The sequence below is a fragment of the Sceloporus occidentalis genome, unplaced genomic scaffold (genome assembly GCF_023333645.1).
Source record: "Sceloporus occidentalis isolate IW3139 unplaced genomic scaffold, rSceOcc1.0.p SCAF_17, whole genome shotgun sequence".
Lineage (NCBI taxonomy): Eukaryota > Metazoa > Chordata > Lepidosauria > Squamata > Phrynosomatidae > Sceloporus > Sceloporus occidentalis.
Genome location: NW_028316997.1, coordinates 12,001,735 through 12,025,637, shown reverse-complemented (window position 1 = coordinate 12,025,637; position 23,903 = coordinate 12,001,735). Strand labels below are relative to the sequence as shown.

At 40.7% G+C, this 23,903-nt stretch overlaps 1 protein-coding gene across 6 annotated transcripts in view; it reads right to left on the bottom strand.

Moving 5' to 3' along the window:
• The window catches only part of LOC149302859 (bromodomain-containing protein 1-like), a 32,013-nt gene extending 20,900 nt beyond the window's left edge, over positions 1-11,113 (bottom strand). For 3 of the 6 annotated variants that reach the window (XM_089482033.1, XM_089482034.1, XM_089482038.1), the window contains exons 1-6: positions 9,747-11,113; positions 6,002-6,158; positions 5,600-5,731; positions 5,346-5,474; positions 4,792-5,104; positions 4,079-4,342 (exon numbers count right to left, since the gene is read on the bottom strand). In XM_089482033.1, coding sequence (XP_089338159.1) covers positions 4,079-4,342; positions 4,792-5,104; positions 5,346-5,474; positions 5,600-5,731; positions 6,002-6,158; positions 9,747-11,113 — 2,362 coding nt within the window. Of the gene's footprint in view, positions 1-4,078; positions 4,343-4,791; positions 5,105-5,345; positions 5,475-5,595; positions 5,732-6,001; positions 6,159-9,746 lie in introns of all 6 variants that reach the window. The other 3 variants (XM_089482035.1, XM_089482037.1, XM_089482036.1) reach the window with 3 other exon arrangements.
• Between the last annotated feature and the right edge of the window lie 12,790 nt (positions 11,114-23,903).

Sequence of the window (23,903 nt, the reverse complement as noted above, 5' to 3'; positions counted from 1 at the left end):
TGAGAGGAGCCCCAAAAAAAAGGATTTTGTCAAGGCTAAACTGTATTACTATATACAGCACAGTATTAAAACAATCATGGGAACAAATTCTCAGTTTGGAACGTCTCCTTTAAGTAAAATGAGCGAACATATATGCTTACGACATAGGTGAGTGACATATAAGTGCATATAATAGCCAACTATGGATCCTGATATTACACCTATATTTATAGCACCAGCACATTTTGTGGTGCTGTTACAATAGAGTCAATCACATAATTTAAAAATAAACTGGTACACAAGGAGAAAAAGTGTTTTAAGTTTATCTACTCTTTCCCTACGAGTAAACCAATCAGGCTGAATATAATGTAATGGTGCAGTAAGAGAGCGCTGTTACATTCAATGGGGATTTAAATGCCAGAACTGTTCGGCCATTCCCATTCTGGAACCAATAAAAAGAAAAGAAAAGCATCCCCCCTCCCCAAACAAAAAAAACCCACACTGCCACACTGTTTTAGAGACGACAAAAGTATTTCAACACTTTACACATACTAATACTACCATCAGCCTTTGTCAAAGTAAATTTGTTTGGGTAATTATGTTACTACCACAACCTTTTGACAAAGGCTAGCAGTAGAATTAGTGTATGGAAAGAGTTAAAATGTCAGCATTTAAGATATCATGGGGTGTCTACTTCTCAAAAATAATGTTAAACAAATCTGGTTTGGATCTAGGAGCCAGTCAAAAAGACTTAGGAGCCAACTTTTGTTCTTCCCCAACAATGGTTTTATTTTAATTACCCCCTGGTATGCAGTTAAAGGCAATACAGCATAAAACATCTTTCTTTATTGCTGCACCACTTTGTACAGTATTGTGGTTAACCCTTTCATGACAAGGGGTATTTTACACCATAAAGACACAAGCTTGTATGTTTATCCATTATTCTTACACACACTAAACACCATAGAGTAACACACACGCTATACTATACTCATGTCAACGCCATACACTATTAACCCCACTACATGCCAACATATCACATACGCTGACACTCATGCTAATGCCATACTGTAATACACCACCACACATGGTAACGCTACACTCTTATACACATGCACACACTAACCAACAACACACACACTAGCTAACACTGCTGCCTATCTTCTGCCATTGCGAATCCAGCACATTAGGCACATTATGTGACCCTGCTGGGCACCTCACAGCACCCTCTTCACCACACACCCGCAGGAAAGTATAGGGTGCAGGATATACCCCGCAGCCAGTTTTTACCCCATTGCCCCGCATAACCCTGGGCGCCAGGAAGAGGTTTCTAGTCACCATGGCACTCGGATTTTGTCAAGGCCTAACTTAAGGGCTAAATTAAAAGATGTGTATGAGCCCTTGTGGACCACCTTCAAAACCATCAGCCTGACTGTTGATGCTTATTGGAGCTGTAATCCATGAATGCAGATACATACCTGCAAAAAAGTGGAATCATTGAAAATGTATATTTGCTTAGATTGTGTTAATTTTGTAAAATGACAACATAATCCCCAGTTTGTCAGTGCCTACTCTGCAATATATGTTTACATTGTGCATAAATGGGATATATGTTCAGTCTACATGCATATGGAACCATACATTGGATAAACATTAAAAGGAAGTGGGGCTTCTAAGAAAAAAAGATTCAGGTTTCATTACTTTTATTTGGTTTGCCATATGTGACAAATTAAATAAAGATCTGAGAATAAAATACAGCGCCGTATACTGTAAGGACATTTTAATTTAAAAAAACAAACTTCCTTCATCTGCAGAAATGGATGATATCACTTGTCAGTCATACGATTGTGGGTTACTCTTTTCCTGATCAAACTGAGCCGATTCTTTATGGCAGTATTTTGTATAAATGAAATCCTTCCCTTGGCAGATTTCATTTATCTGAGTGTCAGGCCACTGTTTACCAGAAGCCAGAATGATAAGTCACTATGTTCCCTTACGTGCAAAACCTAGAATGGTTTCCAATAAATTGTGCTGGCTCTCAGTGACTTTGAGGGGTGCATGGGTGTGAAAGGATTGATTGAAAATCCAGCCCACATGCTCACTTAACACTCTCCTCCCCACAGGGCTCAGAACAACTACACCTTAACCAAAAGCCTGTTCACCCTACGACTCAAAACTTTACTCGCTGCCACGAGAAAGAATCGTGAGTCGCGTCAAAACGAGGTTCCAGGAAATACAATGTTTTTCTCTCCTTGTCTCTAGATGGTCATTTGGTGTTGTCAGAGGAGTGTGAAGCCAGTGATCTGGGCCCAAAAAGCTGGCAGCGACCTCCTGTCTGATATTTTAATGTCATATTTTGTTGTTGTGGTACTTTGTACATTAATAGCTCTAGGGTGATATTTGTTATCACAAATCACAGGTATGAAACACCCCTAGCTACCTGATAGCAAGTCACCCATTGTTATTTCTGGGGCCCTGTTTAAGCCCCTTCTGTCTTGTTTCCTATCATTCTGAGGGTCGCACCGCCAGCACATAACATCCTCATGAGATTCTACTATGGAAATGTAACAGTTTTTCTTAAATCATAACTCTGAAGATGCTAGGCGCTGCATCCCCCTGTGTGACCCCAATGCTTGGTGCCCTGTAAGGTTTTAAGGCACCCAAAGTCAGTGTATATGGCATCCTTTCAAGATGCCCTGTTTGGGTGCTCCTCATGTTCCCCTATCTTTTTGTTGGAGTCTATCGAGGATTCTAGATAAAGTTTATGGCAGGATCTGCCCTAAGAAAATGGTTACAATTTTTGGTATTAGTGCAAGACGCCTTCCTAACCCTTAAACAGTCATTATTATGCATGAAAAAATTATACTATTTTAGTCTGATTGTAGACGCAAATGTTATAGAAAGTTTTTATAATGTGCTAAGAAACTCAAATCCACATTGCTGGACGAGGCTTTGAGGGGCTGTAATTGTAGTGTTACAGATATCATTAGCTAGAAATTTGCTATGTTTGTTTTGTAATGTTATTTATTATAATAAAATTATGTCAGGCATGAGAGAGTGTCCTCTACAGCACCGGCACTTACAAATACCATGTATTACTTTTGCATGGCTGATATGTACTGTCTGCAATTGGAGGAAATCTAAGATGTGAAGAACATTCTGCGTGGTCTTTGCATTTCTATGTAAATCACTTTGTTCTGTTGCTTATTCCGTAGCTTGAGAAAAAAAAAAAAAGAAACTCAGAAAATGCAACGGGCAATAATGCACCTACTGTTAAATCTTTTAAGGAATTCACTCTGCCTGCTGAGGTCAGAAGACCCAAAACATTGGTGAAAAGGTCTTAAAACGCACAGGATCGTTCTTCAAAAAGGAGACTTAGATCAGATCTAAAGCTCTAATTGTTAAAACTTCTCAGTCCATAAACTGCAACCAGGATGCATTTAAATACAGCCTAAGCTGTAGCGAGCACCCTAACCAATGATTCACACAACTAAAATTAACCATTAAACAACTATATTGTAAAAGAAAATGAAATTGGACATCTTAAGTGACAACCCAGCCTGCATCAATAACAAATCAACACATCAAGCCACAAAAGTAACATACAAACCTTTTACATCTGACACACAGATTCCACTAAAGTTATCAAAGCAGAAGTCCTCAAGTCAGGCTGCTGAAAGCTCAACACTAAGAAATAGGTTCACAAAGTGGAAAAACTGAACATGTTGTTGTAAGTTTGTTACAGGCTAAAATATTCCATGTATGTATTTGCCAACTGATTGCTGTGAAATCATGGCAAAGTAAAATCTGCAAATGGTTTAGATTTAAAAGAATTGAAGGCAGTTACAAAACCTGCAACATTTGCGACAGAGATAAGGACACTCTGAAATGTCGATGCTCGTTTATACAACATGCAAAGTCTAAACAATGCAGCAAACCATCCTTGATTAGTAAAGATATGTTATATATAGTCTAAATATTGTATTAACTGAACTAAAAACACTTGACATACATTACAAAACGTGTGCTTAGGTGCATATAGCTAAAGAAAAGGTGCCTGTTTTTAATACACAATGATACTGACAAAACATTTTCTTACCATCCTCTTCACCATCGTTTTCTATTATTGATCCATTCTCCTCTTCAAAGCTTCCAATACCAGATTCTATTTGCGGAGGCTGGACGTGTTGCTGCGACAGCATTTGACGTATGTTATTAATTTCTTTTTTAAGCAACTTTAATCGTTTACTTCTTGATCCACTTGATTTCATTGCAAATGTCATGTCTAATTTTTCCAGGAGCTCTTTCAGTTGTTCCTCCAAGGACATGTGCACTCTGTTGTCAGGGTTCAGTAGCTTGTCAACTGAAAATAAAATAAAACAACATTTCAAATTGGTGTGTGGAATAAGGGGTTTTGTACTTTAAAAAGAGCTTACAGTAGCCAGTATGCTCCATCTCATTAACTTTAAAGCAACTTGATTCAGAATTATTGCCAGTTTAGACTCCACACATTTGGGAGCTTTGTACTAGCCAGAACCCTTACTTACCAACATGAAATGCGAACAAAAGAAATGTACAAGTGTTCTACCAGAAATGTATGTTTTTAAAGGAAGTGTCAGGACACAAATTGGAAACCCATAGTATATTTACCAATTGGGAATACAGTAAATGAGAAAAAAAGTCCTTAAAAGGGAAGTGTGAGCAATGTTACATACCGGATCTGTCTTTTCTTTGACTACAAAAAGAACATAGTGGCAGGTATGATATGTAAACGGATTACACCACACCAGAGAAAATATGCTAGTGACTTACCATCATCCCATGTAAACTGCTGTGGTGGTTCGGTTTTTGGTCTTTCGGGTAAATGCATGCCTGTTTCATCATCAAAGCCAATGGCATTAACATCCCGTCTCGCTTGCCGCAATAAAACACCCCCCTGATCTCGTAATCTCACAGCAGCTCTAAAGAAAATGGTGTCCTTTGCATTGTATTTCATACAGTTCTCAATGATCAAATTAAAGTCCTCTTCAAATTCATTGAGGTTCTTATATCTCTGATCTTCTAACCGTTTTTTCATGGTAGAAAAATCCATGGGATGCTTAATGTGGTCTAAGTAATCGGGCACCTGTAATATTAAAAAATGACATTTAACCATTTTATACAGACACACAAAAAGAAACTAATCACGACAGGAACTCTCCCAACAAAACTATACTTATTTATACAAGCATTTATACACAAGCATACCTGCATGACTGTTATATTGTGTGAGTGTATTGTTGGAAGAGCGTTTTGATATGAAACGCAAAATGTACTTTAACAAATCTAATAAACATAAATCAGGGTACTAAGAAAAAGCAACTGACCTCTGTGAGACTAACAGGATGAGCGAATATTCGAGCAGGATCTTTTTCCTGTAGCTGTTCAAGAAGAGATCGCAGCAATACAGTCAACGGTGTCAGCTGGAGCTCCATAGCAACCTGTTCCACTTTAACCTAAAACATCCAAAAATATCTTTCTAGCCGTTTCCAAACAAGTCATAAGGAAAGCAGTTTTTTTGGGTTGTTTTTTTTTGTTTGTTTTTTTTTGGAGGGGGGGAAAAACTTGACACAGAACTTGCCTGTTCACGCTTTAGCTTTTCCCGTTTACGTATGAGTTCGATTAATAACCTCGCTCTTTCAAGATCATGTCTTAACCGCTGCCAATATTTTAATTTCTTTTTCAAGGACTGTACTTCTTCGTCATCTTCCCTCTAGGAAAAAAAAAGAAAAAAAACTACAATTATAGTTCAAACCATGATTTTTAAAGAACACTAAGAAAAGGGACAGAAGACTACTGGAAAACACTTTCAATACTACGGTATAGTTAATATCCAATATACATTCAATAACAGCCCATACATTAAAAAAGTGTCCTTGCTTAAGCCTAAAATTGTTAGTAAATATACAGATAAAATGATAATCTAACAGTGTAATGGAAAATTGATTGTATTGAGGACTGGTTAAGAACAAAGACAGGTTACCTGTTGAATATTTCTCTGTGATTGTAAACTGGACTGGAGCCTCCTCAATAAGGGAATGCCATTCCTAGAAATTCGTTTCAGGAGCCAGTAACTGTGTACTTTCTCAACAAACTGTTTTTTCCGTTGAACAGATACTTGGTTCATTATTTTATTAATTCTAAAACAAATGCAAACAAATACATGTTCTTACTCTGGAGAAATTATTTTTCATTTAGATATGTCAATTACAACAAAGTTATATATCACACACACACAAATATATAATTAAATAAACATAAGAATACATAAAGGTTTGTAACAATCATTTAGAGATGACAAGTTATAGTGCTGCATTGCCCCAGGAAGAAGCTTTCGATGAATCTTATACACTAACAAATCAATTTTTCATACAAGTAGTATCCAAACGCTATAATTGACATGCTATCCTTTTAGAGATATATACCTAGGAAGAGCTGTTTGTTCAGCATATGTTGAAGAATTGGGAAGAAAATTATTTACCAAGACAGAGGGGAGAGAAAAAAAACACAACATGATTGCAGACTTTTATAAAAGATATTAGATTTATAAAAAATCATAAAATACTGCATTGTAAGCATATAGAATTCCTCAGCAGATAATACCCATTGGTCCCACCTTGTCTGCCAGTCTTTCCTATCAAACCTTAATCAGCATTTGGGCTCGTCTTAAATTCAGGAGCCATATGTCTATCCTATGCACTTAAATTCTTCCATTTCTGCTGAGAGGCTGTTCCACTTAACTACCAGCCTCTCAGTAAAGTACATTTTTTACATTCCATCTAAGATGAAGATGCACTAGTTTTAGATTACGACCTATGGTTCTAAAGGTGTGAAGTGTAATAAGTTTAGAATGCAATACACCTCAGGACTCACTGCCCCACAAACACACACTTTCCAGTGAAATGATCACAGAAAAGCATTAAAAGGTGCATAGAAAGTTGGTTAAAGTACATGCTAGAATGAACTGCTCACTTATATCTAATACACACACTCTCGAAAGAACTTCCGTGTGCAGTAATGCACTTAAAACTGCTCTTACTGGTAAGTTACATAACAAGTCTATTTACAAATAATTGTTTTGACAGAAGTGCCTTTTTTTTTTTTTAAATCCCTTTTCTTTACCACTTTCACTTCATTCTGTGTGCCATCTTTAACCGATTCGAAGAATTGAGAAGCACACTGACTTTTACTTCAGTATCCTTGAGATGCCAGAACAGCCCTCTGGCATTTCACATTATAAATACAAATTATAATCTGTACTATAACTGCACAAGTTTGTATTCAGTCTCTATTTGTGAACTTGTGTTTGCAGAATAGTTTGAATTGTTAATATGCTACAAATTGGAGAAGAGCTGCCAATAGGTTCCCAAAACACATGCTTTATTACTCTCAAATCACTTTACTCAACTATATATTCTAACATTTACACCCATTTCCAGCTGACAACACTATCTGCAACAGTATTCTGATGTACAAGCTACTGTAACAGCACCTATTTGCTTAATTTAAAAACTGACTTTATGTAGTAATTCTATGTTACCATCTTAGCTTTTGTGGACCAGTTCTGTAAATTTTTGTCCTTTGGCAGATTTTATTGAAACTTTTCAACTGGGTGGTGTAACCTTGCTAGATACCAGTGAATCTTATTCTACACTTCACCATATAGATTTTCATATTTAAGATAAAGGGGTTGACTCATAGATGAAGCAGCGGCGCAATCATAAAAAAAAAATAAAAAAATAAAAATACCACGACTGGCCACTTAGTCTTGCTAACCATGTGCTTCACCTACTCAACACATGAGCAGCATTTCTCAAAGAAACACTGTTTGTGTAATAATCGCCTCCAAAAGCATCAGTTCAGTGAACGAAATTAGGCAAGAGATGTGCTAACATGCACCCTTAGTATATTCTCTCCTGGCCAACGTGTTCACTACAGAGGCTCCCTTCCAATGCCACCTGCATGGAACCATGCCAAACAGGCTATCGTGCCAATATCAACAAAGGGAAAGCCTCGCTTCATTGTATAGTGTTTCTTCTGGAAGAGGGGGGAAACCTATACTGCCAAAAGTATAAGTAGCAATTTAAACATGATCTATAAATAAATGACATGAGCAACTCGTCTGTCAGGTTGCATTTGCATAACAAACTATACAAAGACATATACTATAACGATGCAATCATGACAACGTATGGTATACCAAAAAGATTTGTTTCTGATCTGTGATCCGCACTTGAACAGAACCAAAAAAAGAACCATGTAAAACCTCCAATGGAGGACTTAGAGTCAAGTGGTTTTAGTTATATCCGTCTAGTGCAGGGGTGGGCAATTAATTTTCCCATGGGGCCACATGAGAAATTGGAATGGTTTTAGAGGGCCAGACCTCTACAAACTACAAACTCCGAAGCCTTGTCCATTTTGTTAACTTATGTGCTGTTTAATAAAGTTATTCAAGCCTACGTCATTGGTAGAGGTGCTTGAATAAGTAAGGCCTGAATAACTATTAGCACAGCACAGAAGTGAACAAAATGAACAAGGCTTCGGAGTGCATACCGTATTTTTCGCTCTATAAGACGCACCTGCTGATAAGACGCACCTAGATTTTAGAGGAGAAAAAAAAGGAAAAAATATTTTGAGCTAAAAAATGGGCTAAAATATTTATTACAATAACTGAATAAGCTATGAACACAGTAAGACACACGCAGTAAGACACACACAGACACAGTAAGACACAGTAAGATACACACAGACACAGTGAGACACACACAGACACAGTAAGACACACACAGACACAGTGAGACACACACAGACACAGTGAGACACACACAGACACAGTGAGACACACACAGACACAGTGAGACACACACAGACACAGTGAGACACACACAGACACAGTAAGACACACACAGACACAGTAAGACACACACAGACACAGTAAGACACACACAGACACAGTGAGACACACACAGACACAGTAAGATACACACACACAGACACAGTAAGATACACACACACAGACACAGTAAGATACACACACACACAGTAAGACACACACACACAAACACAGTAAGACCTCCCTCCCTAACCCCCCTTCTCAGTATCTCCCCTCTAACTCCCTAACCCCCCCTTCTCAGTATCTCCCCTCTAACTCCCTAACCCCCCCTTCTCAGGATCTCCCCCCCCCCCGCCCCGGTCACTTACCTTAAACTCCTGTGTTGGAAGCGTGAGGCGTTTGTCTCGGGTGCCGGCGCTTCACTGCTGATCGCCGGCGTCTGACGTCATATGCCGGCGCCCAGCGTAAAGCGCCGGCACCCGAGACAAACGCTTCCAACACAGGAGTTTAAGGTAAGTGACCGGGGCGGGGGGGGGACACCGGACTCATTGGTGAGTCACCAGGACACTCTTTGCGGGCCGGTCCGAGCTATTCAGCGGGCCGGATGTGGCCCGCGGGCCGTGCTTTGCCCAGGTCTGGTCTAGTGTCTGGTGAAGGTTTATATAATATGTAGGGCAGCACTAGAGTGAACAAATGATATATTTTAAACTAAATTTGTAGCAACCCCATATGCCATATTTCTTCACCAAGATATACAAGGATGTACTGTAAAACTCTTGCAAGACACGTTCTTAAATAGATTTTTGTCAGCACAAAGTGTCGCTTTAGGCTCCTACTATATATATTTTGTAAATTGGAATCCCCTGTAGAGCATTACTGATATTTGCCAACTTACGTTTGCGGTGGAATATCTGGTACTGTGACTGTTGGGAGAATGGCGCAAGTCTCAGTTTCTTCTTTTTTTGCTTTCTGAGCTTTTTTCCTCACTTTTGACGATGACCTGACTGATCTGTCACTACTTCTTCTACAAATGCCATTTTTGGAATCTGGCTCTTCATAAATATTTAATGGCCTCCTCACACATCCTGATGGAGTGTGGGCATCACAGTAGGCAGTCTTTTTAACAGAGAAAGTTGTGCTGCTTCCAGTCACTTCTTTAACTGGTTCCATCTTCATGTACAGTCCAGCCTTCTGAGCACAGGTGACATGGAACGCAGTATAGCAGTTGGCCTTATGGCACTGGATGCAGGCACCTATACCTTTTTGCTTGCAGAGGTAGCAAGTTAGTTTCCATCTCGCGGGGGGGATGTTACTTACACCATCTATGGGCTCAATAAAAACTGTATTTGCAAACCCAACTTCAGGTATCCAGAGAGCACAGACAACATGTCCCCATTGATCATCATCAGTCTTTTTGAAGGCACCTCCCTTGTTTGGGCACAACACACACTCAATAGGTATATTACGGGCCTGAAGACAATGCCTACAAAGCCACTGCCCTTCAGGTATGTATGGCACCCCGTAACACTCCTGATGTACTGCTAAGTTACACATATCACAAAACAAAATAACATTACTGTTTTGACATTCCCCATCCATGCATATACAACAAACAGCATCTTCGTCAATCAGTGACTGCTGGTCACCCTGTTTTTGATTTTCACAGTAAGATTCTTTCTCAAACCTGTCCATGAGGAACTCAAATATGTCTTGAGAAACTACAGAAAGTGCTTCGCTTTTGCGTCTCTCGTTTATTATTTCCAACCATGCATAATCTTCTTCATCCATGTCGTATTCTACTTCTTTATCTAGCTCTTCTGATGATTTTTCTTGAAATTTATAGTAGGCAGCAGGTCTGTTGGGAGCAGAGGGGGGACTACATTCAATGACACGTACTTTGGGCTCCGGGAGAACGCTTGTGGTAGAATTTCCATGTGCGACTGGAAGAACTTCACTTTTCTTTTTACCATTACAAGCTTTATGCCTCTTTGACCGTAGACAAACTTGTGGCGGTTGCTCACTATTCTCTTTATTGCTGTTGCATTCAGTCATTTCTTGAGCAGTGAGATCATCGTCAGAAATTATAGCCAAAGGATCAAAAATACTGATCCTGTGCAGACGGCCTTCAATTTCTATCTCGACCATTCTCTGGGCTTGCGCATATGTCAAGGTTTCCCTGGTGGGGGAATGTTTAACACTGCATGGAGATGTAGATGTTCTGGGTGGTGCAGAAACCCTGTGCCAACGTCCTTTTCGCCTCATTTTGACAGACCTGCAAGACATTAAAAATGGACATATATTACTGTGTATTTGATGAAAGGAAAACATTGCAAACAAGAAAAAAATGAAAGGCAGTTCAGCAGCAATGAAAGTATGAAAAACAGCACACACAAAAAAAAAAAAAGCCTAAAATTAATTTTAAAGTACATAACTGCTTTTATATATAGCCACATGGTTAGTGTTTAATGGTAGAACTGATTAATATAAAATTAAAAAAAAATGGTTTATGCTATGTAATAAATTGAAAATGCAAATACAATTATGCAAACGACTAAAAGCTAAAATTTTACTTCTAGATTGTAAGCTCTTTTGAGCAGGCCCCTCTGTTTCCTTAAGTTCAAGTTCGTATGCACTGCTTGTTAAGTCCTGTTTACCCATTGTACAGTGCTGCATAATAGGATAGCTCTATATAAAATGCCAACATACCTAGTGCTCTACAATATAAAACATTATTTCTATGTTTGCAGTATGTGTTACATTAAACTATCTATACATCTATAATGCTTCACTTAAAGGCTGGCACAAGCTAAAAGTGTTCAGGCTATTTCAACAGTCAACTGCTTATTATGTTCATTATAGGGTTTTACCTTGAAGACTACATCAAAGTGTGTCAAATTTAAATGGGGGGGGACACAACACTGTTCAGTATGAAAATGTTTATGTAAACAAGAGAAGGCTAATGGGGATTTCTGGACAGTGGGTCTAACTTAAATGGCCATTCAGAAATAATAGAAATCAGCAGAAGAGAGGATAGAACAAAGGCCAAGTATCAAAGTATTAATGAGCCTGTATACAGACAGCCCACTTACTTGCTCTCAAGAAAAACGTGCTGGGTCTTAAATGTTTCTGTTGGATTAACACATTCTTCAAGTTTATCAACACAGTCATTAAAGATTGAATTATTTCTTGCGTGTAAAGTGTAAAAGTGCAAAGTTTGAAAAGTGGTGTTACCACTTCAGCAACCAATAAAAAAGTTGTACAGATTGGCTTACTACATTTCTGTTTATGTTAATAAGACCACTCACTTCAAAACAGAATCACTTTTGTATATAACATCCAAAGATATCGGGGCTGAACTTAGTCTTGGCTCCAAAAAAATATTGCTGACAATTATCAGCTATATACACCATTGATCACATCAGCATATAACAAGCACTATTATGTAAAAAAAAAAACAAATTACAAAAATAAATAAATAAATATATATATATATATATAATTTATGGTACTTCTTGTGAAAAAGCAATTACTGGGTATTAAAGATAAAAATTCCTGCAGTTAGCTTATAACAACTACAGGATCCCAATCCTTTGATATAATATTGTATTATTACGCATATTGATGAGATAACTGGAACACGCATAAAAGTAGTGCAAGGAATAGTTGTTTGGAGCAGAGGGCTGGGAATATGCATTGGAATCCTTATTGACAATAGAATTTCGGGGCACTTTGTAATAAGGATTCCTGGCCTATTTGGCTTTTTTATTTTATTAAATTTAGCATTAAGTGTGTAAAACACAGGTGGAAAGAAAAGAGTAAGACATGGAAATAGAACTGTATAACTGGTGATAGAAAAGAAGATAGCCATCAATGGCAACATGTCTAATTTCACTCCTGCTTCAATTCACCAACATAACCGGGTTTATTCACTAACGTGAAAGCAGATAAGATAGGCGTGTTTTAGCTCTCATTGACCTTTCCCTGCCGTAAGAGCTTGGCTGACACTGTATGATGTATAATTAAATCAGCCCATCCAACTATACATCGGAAGAAGAACCCATCTAGTATTGGTCCTTCTGAATGAATTGTGCGTGAGTTAAAGCACAAACAAATCTGCAAACTTTCCTGACAGCTCCTGGACTTCGATATGTCCATATCATGTATGATAAAACATAAGGAGATATATATATATATATATATATATATATATATATAACCAAATAGTTTATTCACTAACCACTCAGTCATAATAAAGGTGATGTAGCACTGAGGACATGAGAAAAGGTTTGTCTAACTGCAGCTCACTGTGGTTAATGAATTAACCACTGAATGCATCAATTATAATCCAAAATTTCTCTTGCCTAAACCACATGTATTTTAAGACCGTGTGTTTTATGCTACAGAGCAGATATTTCGGGTGTCCTTCTGCTACTCCTCACATGAGTATAGAATAGATCTGACACAAACATTGTTAGTTGTATCTGGGATCACCTGAGGCGACGTCTGCACATGGCCTTATGTACTGTTAAGAAAAGCTCTTCTTGACAAACTGTATCACAGTGTATTCAAACAGCATTAAATTAAATATGCTCTGTGAAAACTGTTTATGTGGGGCAGGTGTTTTGTTTATAAAAAGGAAAAAGAAAAAAAAAAAGTAAATAGTATACAGCTGTTTATTTTCCAAAATTGACAGGAAAATTTGAAATTCGAGACGTTTGTACCCTTTAAAATATTGACCCGGACAGTGAGAATACTACTTAGTATTATTCTTACTGAAACTATCAAAAATTATTTAAAATTAGGAAAAAATTTAGTATAATGGCCCTTTTTTTGTCTTTGAAAGAAAACCGGAACTGAATTATTACCAGGAATATTAAATGTGACACAGATACAGTTGTACTTAGAAAACACAGCGGTGACATATACTATTAATAGAAAACATAGTATATATCTATGGCCTGAATTTCACAGAGGGGAGCCAATCTCATAGAGAGCGCCCATGCATGCAATGTACATGCAAAGCAGCGGTTAGGAAGCGGAGAGTAAAAGGAAGGGGCTGGTGAAACAGTTTGATGTAGGGAACTGGTTTCTGTGGTAAGTACGGAGCGTGATATTACTGCCAGGCTGCTGTAAAAAACAATGACTGATAACTCCCAGGGACGCCAAGCTTAAAAGTAGCAATTCGGTTACAAAAACACACATAGCAACACGTTGGTGAGCCACGGCATAACCGTGCGAATCCACACGGGCAGATAGGTGTAGTGAGTTTACCACAGGTTACCTTTTGGACTAGCGCACGGAGCTACCCGCCAGATTTAAACAGCACGTGACGCCGCATACTATCATAACACGGACCAAAACAACTACACCAAAGTGACAAGTTAACAGAGAGGGGAATGGGGGGAGAAACTCTAGAATGTATACATTAGAACATCCCTCACTGGTTTACACTGCACGGAAGTGTGTATGTACAAGTAGCCGCCGCATGGGCTCCACAGCCGAGAACCCCAAAGAGCTCTTGGGCGCATCTTCTCAGTAAGCTGCGATTTGTGAGTAGACGTGAATACACCAAGAGTTATGAAAATTAAATCGCAGCGTGAGTCACACAGAACCAAAGCCAACGAGAAGGGTTACCCGTAACTTACAAGCTGCCTTTGCTGCGGCCGCCCCAGCTCGCTCTATAACTGGAGTTAGGAGGTGTCTGGTGCCTGCCACTATTTTTGACCCCCTGGCAGCTGAAGAGTTAAGGTCCCCCCAATGCTGGGGTTGCAGCCAGTGCCGTGACGTCACTGCACCAAACACTTTCCCGGGCCCGTTCAAATCAATGGGTGGCCGTTACAGGGACCACGGAGAGGGTTCTGACGAGCCAAACCAAACTCCGCTTTCCCCGCAGCTCAATCCCCGGCTAAAGGCCGAATCAAGACAGGATTCCACAAACATGGCGTCTGGCAAAACAACTGCACAAAGCAGAGTACACACACAGCAGAAACAAGGAGCGATCCTCCTTCCACTGACGCCGGCAGCGGACAAGAGAAGGAGGAGGGAAGAGCTCGGCTCTGCGCAGGCAAAAGGGCCGGGGACGATTTTCAGAGTTTAGCATTAGACAACAATATTCCCAGCCATTACCTGTGTGAAGCGGACAGTTGACAGGCTCGTTAGCGGCTAATGGCGACCGATCGCTCTCTCGAGCCTCCCTCCGACGGCGGATACCGCCGCGAACGAGCCGCGGCCCCGCTCACAAAAGATTTCACGACTCTCCAGCGCTTCTAGCCTACGATTCCTGCCCTGGTGCAGCAGCCGTTAATAAGAAACGGATAAATAGTCGCCAAACCGCCACCTTTCCCCGAGATCCGTGTGATCACCCTAGCTCGCCCCAGGTCTCTGCTCGGCGGCCACGGCTCGGCCCAGATTCCTCCTTTGAAACAAACAATGCGGTTTCACCAGAGCGCGTACCGCCCCTCTCCGCTGAATAGCACGTAACTACGTCAAGACTTCAACGTGCCGCCATGATAGGTGAGGCAACAAAACTAGCTAGCATGAGCGGTTACCATGGTGACACGAAGGCAGAGGTAATGTATGTTTTTGCAATATGTAAAATGTTACACATGCGGTTTGCTTGTAGTCCCATCCAGATTAAAAGGGCTAGTTTGCAGCATATCGGGACGCCCAACCGGTGGATTTTTAATACTACAGCGAACGCCATCAATGTCATTTATACATCATTCATTCCTGTGGCAATCGTAGTTTGTAAGTAACATTGGAAACCTCAAAATTCATCAGAACCACGCTAGTTTTACTCTACTTAACCAAAGGAAATGTAAATTAAAATGTGGTGTTTGCAGTGTGTTCGGAAACTATTGTACTTTTTATATCTTACCTTTGACATCACTAGGCTCCTATAATAATAACAATAAAAAACAATGGGAGGGGGACTCCGTACAAACGGTATTCAAGTATCTAAATGACACTCACATCCAGCCCTATTATACTGTCTCTGGCACAAATCTAGTCTCAAAATGCATACATGAGATTACATACATACATAACCAGATGGGGAGGAAGGGGATTAGGGCGGCCATACAAATGAATACCTGACACAAACATGAATGAAGCAGTGGTTTGTCTTTTATCACAACAAAGTATACAATCTAACCACCTTTTATATACTTAGTTGCAAGAACTGTTTTCTACTGAAACAGCCAACCATCATGTACGTGGGAAGACTGACTGTACCTTTACCAGGTCACTACCTTTAATACGGTTACCTCAATGAAAGCCATGGCAACCAATGAAATAAACACAGGAATTGACATTCTGCGTTATTATATGACGAAAATTACATTAATGAACAAGTATGGGGGGGAAGGAGGACACTTCACAGTTCATGTCGGTCACTGACTGATTGTACTTCACTCCCCATATTTATATTCAAAATTCCTGCTGAAAACATGGCACAAGTGCACCGTAGAACATTCCGCGCTGCATGTGTGACCTCGTCACCTTAGCGTCAGATGTATTAACTCTAGCATATCCTATCACCTATCACCTGTTCCATAGCCCAAGGCTTGCTCATTTTACCCAATGGAGCTAGCAAGACATCTTGAACCAAAGTTTGTTTTTCTTCTTCATATTTACGACATTCTTACCAATGTTCAAGTGTCTCTGTCCAGACACACACACAAGCACAAGATGATGTGGTGTCATGGATGGACATTCCCCAGTATTTGAGTGGAGATCAGTTGTTGGTCCACTGTCTGGTGTTGGTATTCTCTGTGCCCAATTCAGCATTTGTGCCTGCAGTTCCATTAGCTGGGGCCATTACAAAGACATTATGTTGTCCCTTTCAGCCCCACCAACTAAGAATGCATGCTATTTAAGGGGTAAATACTTTCATAACTGACGAGAGGGCTTATTTGTATGGTCTTTTAAAATCATAGAAATACATAACATAATTACTGTATTTGCTTGATTATAACATGACCCCACCCCCAGTTTGAATCTTCATGAACGAAAAAAAAGCCAGAATATAAAGAGGGAATATATCAAAACCACCATTTTTGCCAACCACTCATATGCACACTAAAAGAAAAGAAGATAGCCATCAATGGCAACATGTCTAATTTCACTCCTGCTTCAATTCACCAACATAACCGGTTTATTCACTGACACAAAAGCAAGTGATAAAAAAAAAATATATATATATATATATAACCAAATAGTTTATTCACTAACCACTCAGTTATAATAAAGGTGATGTAGCACGGAGGACGTGAGAAAAGGTTTGTCTAACTGCAGCTCACTGTTAAGTGAATTTACCACTGAATGCATCAATTATAATCCAAGATTTTTCTTGCCTAAATCACATGAATTTTAAGGCTTTCTTCCATAAAATAATGAAATTCTTTCATTCCATAAAATAATGGTTGATCCAGGTCTGCCTAACTCTTAACCCTTAAGGACCAAACTGTTTTTCATTTTTTGTACCCTTCATGACCAAGGCTGTTTTTGCTGTGCTCGTGTTTAGCAGTAATTTCCTCCTCTCCTATTAAGTGTACACACACACTTTTTCCCCCCACAAAAAATGGCATTTATTTGATAATATCTTCTAAATTTCCCATAAATAAAATGATGAAAATCTGAAAGAAAACAAATTCTCACTTTTATTTGAAAAATCTTTTACTCATCTGCAAAAGCACCTGCTAAATAGATTTTACTATTTGTCCTGAGCTTAGAAATACCCAATGTTTTCATGTTTTGGTTTTTTTTTGCAAGTTATAGGGAAATAAGTATATTTAATAATAAGTGCTATTTGTGACATCTTTGAAGCCAGCTAATGCAGTTTCCCAATTTAATAAAACCATATATTTTTGAAGAATAAACACCCTGCGGTATTTCAAATGCTGGCATTTTAACCCATTCCATGCACTAGTTCTACTACCACCCCTTGTCAAATGTTGTGGTAGTAATTTGTTTATCACACAAATTGTACTTCAGGTGTGAATTTACAGCTCCTGGTATACATCACTGTCGAACAACTCGACCCAATATGTGTGCATAGGTTTGTCGGGCTTTTTTGGGATGTAAAATGCCACATTTGGGAGTGCACATTTTTTAACTTCGAACTTTGATGTAGTCCTTCTGCTACCTTTTCCTATTTGTGGCATCTTTGAAGCCAGTCAATCTAGACACCCCAGGGTATTTTACATGGCGGTATTTTTACCCTTTGCATACACTAATTTTACCACCAGGCTTTATCAAAATTTGCTGTATTTTATTTTGTGTTTTGTTTTTTTTTATCACACAAATTGTACTTCAGTTGTGAATTTACAGCTCCTGGTATACGTCACTGTCAGACACCCCAATATGTGTTCAGCAGTATCTTTTGAGTACAGCAATACAACCCATGCATGAGTTTGTGTGGTTGTTTGGGGGCTAAAAGGCCACTTTTGGGAACAGCGTTTTTTTCCCCATTTTTTCCCCATAGGGGCCTATGCCCTATTTGTGACATGGGTATCTGCCCCTAGGTAAATACCCTGTTTTTTTCCCCCAATTTTCTCAAATATATTGTTTTCATTAATTAAATTGACATGTGGGGCCACTGTACTGCTTCAAATGAGGCATGGACCCAGTAATTGATCAGTAAAAATGTTGTACAATGTTTTTCAATGTTCTAATCTAGATTTTGCAATTTCCCATTACCATGCCAAACCTATACATGTTAGATATTGTAGAATTCAGCAGATGTTGCAGAAAATTATGTTTTTTGTTAATGCACATATCCTATTAGAGAAAAACACTTTGAAAAAAAGATTTTTCTCACCAACTTTAGTCGGTGTGAAATCAGATGTGTAAACCACATCCTTATACCCCTAGGCAAGTACCTTGTTTTGTCTAGTTTTTGAAAAGTTTGTTTTTTGGGGGGTTAAATTGAAATATGGAATCAGCACACTGCCTCAAATGAGACATGGGCCCAGCAAATCCCTCAGGATTTCCTATACCCAGGAAAACAGGCATGCGTAACGATCAGAGCAACTTTGATGAGGGCCAAATTGTGATGGCTAGATGACTGGGTCAAAGGATATTTTAAACTGCAGCTCTTGTGGGGCTCTGCAGCCATCAGTACTTATTAAAAGTTGTCCAAGGAATAAAAACAGTGAACTGTCGACAGGGTCATGGACGGCCAAGGTTCATTGATGCACATGGGGAAAATGCTGGCCAGTGTGGTCTGATCCAATAGACTAGCTACTGTTGCTCAAATTGAAGAAGTTAATGCTGATTCTGATAGAAAGGTGTCAGAACACACAATGCATCAAAGTTTGTTGCCTATAGGCCCATGCTGACCTACATTCACTGCAAAACCGAGCATAAGAACTGGTCTGATGAATCACGTTTTCTTCTACATCGCATGGATGGCCGGGTGTGTCGCTTACCTGGAGAACACATGGCACCAGGATGCACTATGGGAAGAAGGCGAGCTGGCGGAGGCAGTGTGATGCTTTGGGGAATGTTCTGCTGGGAAACCTTGGGTCCTGCCATTCATGTGGATGTTACTTTGACATATACCACATACCTAAGCATTTGTTGCAGATCATGTACACCCTTTCATGGATGCAGTACACCCTGATGCCATTGGCCGCTTTCAACAGGATAATGGGCCCTGCCACAATGCAAAAATAGAACACAAGTTCAAGGTGTTGAATTGGCCTCCAAATTGCCCAGATCTCAATCCAACCATGCATCTGTGGTATGTACTGGACAAACAAGTCCGATTCATACAGGCCCCACCGCTCAACTTACCGTATCTGCTTCTGACGTCCTAGTTCCAGATACCACAGCACACCTTCAGAGACCTAGTGACGGGTCAGGGTTATTTTGGAGGCAAAAGGGGGACCTACACAATATTAGGTGTGTGTGTATATATATATATATATATAATATATACATTTTACACACATACTGTGTGGACAAAACTATTGGGACACCTGACCATGATACCAACAAGGACTTCTAGGACATCGCATTCTAAATAGATAGACATTAATATGAAGCTGGTCCTCGCTTTGCAACTAGAACTTCCACTTTTTTGGGAAGGCTTTCCACAAGAGTTTGGAATGCTTCTGTGGGATTTTGTGCCCATTCATCCAGTAGTGCATTTGCGAGGTCAGGTTAGATTGAGGAGGCCTGGCCCGCAATCTACTTTTCAGCTCATCCCAAAGGTGTTCGTTGGAGTTGAGGTCAGGGCACTGTGTGGGCCTGTCAAATTCCCACCTGGTTTTGTGCATTACTATATGGATGAAGGTATTGGGAACACCTATTAATTATTGAAATCAGGGTTTGGCCCAGTGAAGGAAAATCTAAATGCTTCAGCATACAAAGATACTTTGGACCAGGGCTTGACAAATTTGTTGTGAATCTAGGCGCCAGATAAAAAAAGTTAGGAGCCAGGATTTTTTTAAACTAACAGTTGGCTAGGAGTGATCGGATCATCATCAGCCCACTTATTAAACTCACAGCGTTTGACCTGGAAGCACCCTGGACTTTCAGGTCAGTGCTGGTTTTTTTTTATTATTAATTATTCTTTTTTTTAACTCTTTCGATGCTGATGTTCCATTGGAGCACAGCATTGACTGATATTTAGTCCCCACAAGCTTGTGGGGAAAAATGTTAACCCCTGCAATGCCACGAATGTGTCATACACAAGTGTGGCATTGAAGGGGTTAACGCTGCACTGTCGCTCTCATGGAGCGATCAGGCAGCAGGGGGTGTTGGGGCTGGTCTCCACACTCATGTGGAGACCAAAGAACCCTCTCCCCTGTCCCTGAAGCTGCCTCTGGCAGCTGGGACTCAATTGCTGGTCTATAGACCAGCCATTGCAGGGAGGGGAGTCTTTGATGACTGCTGTAGGCTTCCATGCCTACAGGAATCAAAGGGCTTGTGGGGGCTCGTTTTTGCTGTTGCTGGTCTGCCTGGGCTTCCAGGCAGACCACCAGCAGCAGAGCCCCGTACAAAACGGGAATTAACCCCTAAATGCAGCGATCGCGGCATTGAAGGGGTTAACGCTGCACTGTCGCTCTCATGGAGCGATCAGGCAGCAGGGGGGTGTTGGGTCAGGTCCCCACACTTGTGTGGGGAACCAATCAACACACAACCCCCTTCCCTGAAGCTGCCTGTGGCAGCTGATAACACGATTGCTGGTTTTGCAGCAACCGCGGTTTCAGCCTACAGGATCACTCCGTGGGAGTGACCTCAGGCTCGGGGGCGGGCTCTGAGTGGCTGTGCTGTCTGCCCAGACTCCTGGGCAGACAGCAGCAGCGCCCCCATGTGGTTACTCAGCCTCTTACATCCACAATTTTTTCTGGATGTAAGAGGCTGACAAAACCTAGGCGCCAGGACAAAATTCTCTGTCGCCATGGCGACCTGGCGCCTGGGATTTGTCGAGCCCTGCTTTGGACAATGCTATGCTTCCAACTTTTCTAGACTCTTTTCTATTCCAGCATGACTGTTCCCCAGTGCACAAAGCAAGGTCCATAAAGACATGGTTGGATGAGTTTGATATGGAAGAAATTGACTTGTATATAAACCACTGGACATGAATTTAAAAAAAAAAAAACAGACTGCCAAACAGAGAAGTAGGATTCGTCACTCCACAGAACACATTTCCACTGCTCCAGAGTCCTGTGCCAGCGTGCTTTACACCACTCGATCCAACACCTGCCATTGTACTTGGTGATGTGAAGCTTGCATGTAGCTCCTTGGCCACAGAATCTCATTCCATGAAGCTCCCGCCACACAATTTTTGTGCTGATATTAATGTCAGTGGACGTTTCGAACGCTTCAGCTATGGAATCAGCAGAGCGTTGGCAACTTTAACACACCATGCTCCTCAGCACTCGGTGACTCCGCTCTGTGACTTTACGTGGTCTTCCGTTCCATGGAGTTGCTGCCGTTTCTAAACACTTCCACGTACATTCAAAACTATCTACAGCTTGCTAGTTTTGTTACTGTAATGGTTTGAAGATTTAAAGTTGACAAATTCAACTCAGATTTACGGGAATTTGTTTACATATGCGAGTGTCAGCAAATACATAATCTCAAAATATAAAACAAAACTACTCGACTAAAGGCACGTTACACAAGCTTTCGGAGCCTCGGGGGTCTCTTCTCCAGATTCTAGCCTTTTGTTAATATATACATACACCAGGAGTGTTATCAAAATAACAAGCACTTGACGTAAACATTTTCTCTGGCGCAGATGTCTGAGATATTCGGTGCAGAGGAAATAATTCAAAAGCATTCATAGACACACGAAAATAGTGGCATAAAAAGAATAGTATAGAGCGCATTTTGAGTCAACTTTTGACATTATAAAACACAAAGCATGCCACTTATATCAACACGTTGCCACACACTTAAAGAAGCGCATTCCATACATATAAAAGTCCCCTCTAAATTCACCAGGCCGTTAGGTATCGTGACTCACAAGCACCTGTAGAAAAATGGCTGTTCATTTTATGTCACCTGACTCTCGGTCTTGCATTACACAGGCCAACGGCACAGACCTCATCAATTTACCTACTGTCTGCTCGTATTCAGCTTCATATTCATTAGTTGCCCGCCCCTCCCAGGCCGCCAGTACTGTGGAAACCCCGTGCTGCTTAACAGCCACGGGCCAAAACAAACTCCTCACTTACGAGGGAGGTGCGGTGTAGTAAAGTATGCGTATGGGAGAGGGGCGGTAATCCGATAAGTGTGCGGCTCCATTTTCCTGGCAAAAGTCCACCTCCTAATCACACGACTTGGGCAAACTATTGGCCGCGCTGATGGCGGCCATTTTGAGAACCTTTGACTCCATGACGTCGCAGCGTACAGGCCGCGCCCCGCCCCCATCCTCATCTCGCCGTCGGACAGAGCGTCGCGGGAACGGGAGGGCAGACAAAGCATTAAACTAATGAATGGGGGGCCGAGTGGCGATTATTTGGCCTGCGACCACTGAAAGCCTGCCGAGCCCTGTCAGGGACGTACGGATAAGCAGGTGAGTGTTGGGTCCCGTACGGGGCTGTTAGGGAGGCACGAACATTCAACACGAAAGGGAAACAAGGACTGTTGTACCCGACACACTCAAGTTCCGGTTTGGGCAAGATGAGCAAGGGCCTGCTAGCACCCCACACACAGCGTGTCACGTAGCGAGTGTAACAGTAGGCTGCATGTTGGTATGGCAGTGGAGTGCGAGGGTTACACAAACGCGCGTCCCCTTTCGCGCATGCAGTCTTGTTGCAAAATAAGCGTAACTAACGCAAGCATGTGAGTCCCACGGTCTCTGGCCGATTCGCAGTTTCCCCGGAAGAGGTTTAACGAACAGATGAATGCGCAGTGGCTGTGTCCGTATGGCGTTCAAGCGAGCCACCGTATTATAGTAACCGCAAACTGTTCATGTGTAAGATTCAGAAAGCTCGTTTGTTCACAAACACAGGTCCCCATTTCAGCTCATCAGCTTTGTAGCCGTGATCTTCCAGCGTATCCGTGCTAAAGTACAGTATCACTCGCGCATACTCGTCCTAGTGATGATGGACAAACGAAGTGTGTAGTAGATGTGTAGAATTGGTAGAAAAGTGTACTTGTGTTGCTATGCACGTTTATCACACGCTGATAATACTATGCTGGGTAAAGCATGGTGTAACAAGTTCTAAAGTGCGAACTTGCAGGCAGAGCTCTCTTTACGGCACTTTTTGTTGGATTTATTCAGCCCGTAGACATCTTTTTCAGTAATTTGGCCGAGTGCGCTTGGTAGGCCGGGACAACTAAGATGCAACATCTCCAAAAAAAAAATAATAATCTTTTTTTTAGATTATTTTTTTTTGTACACATTTGAGCATGGCGGCAGAAAACCAGAATCCAAATTAAACTGTACCCCCAAAAAGATAGTAATTACCCGGAAGTATTTCCACACTTAAGCAAAGTTCAACAAATGCACCCCTTCAAAGTGGGTCACAAAGCAGAACATATACTATCCATAAATAGGATGAATGCACACATTCTTATCTATCTGGGCAAA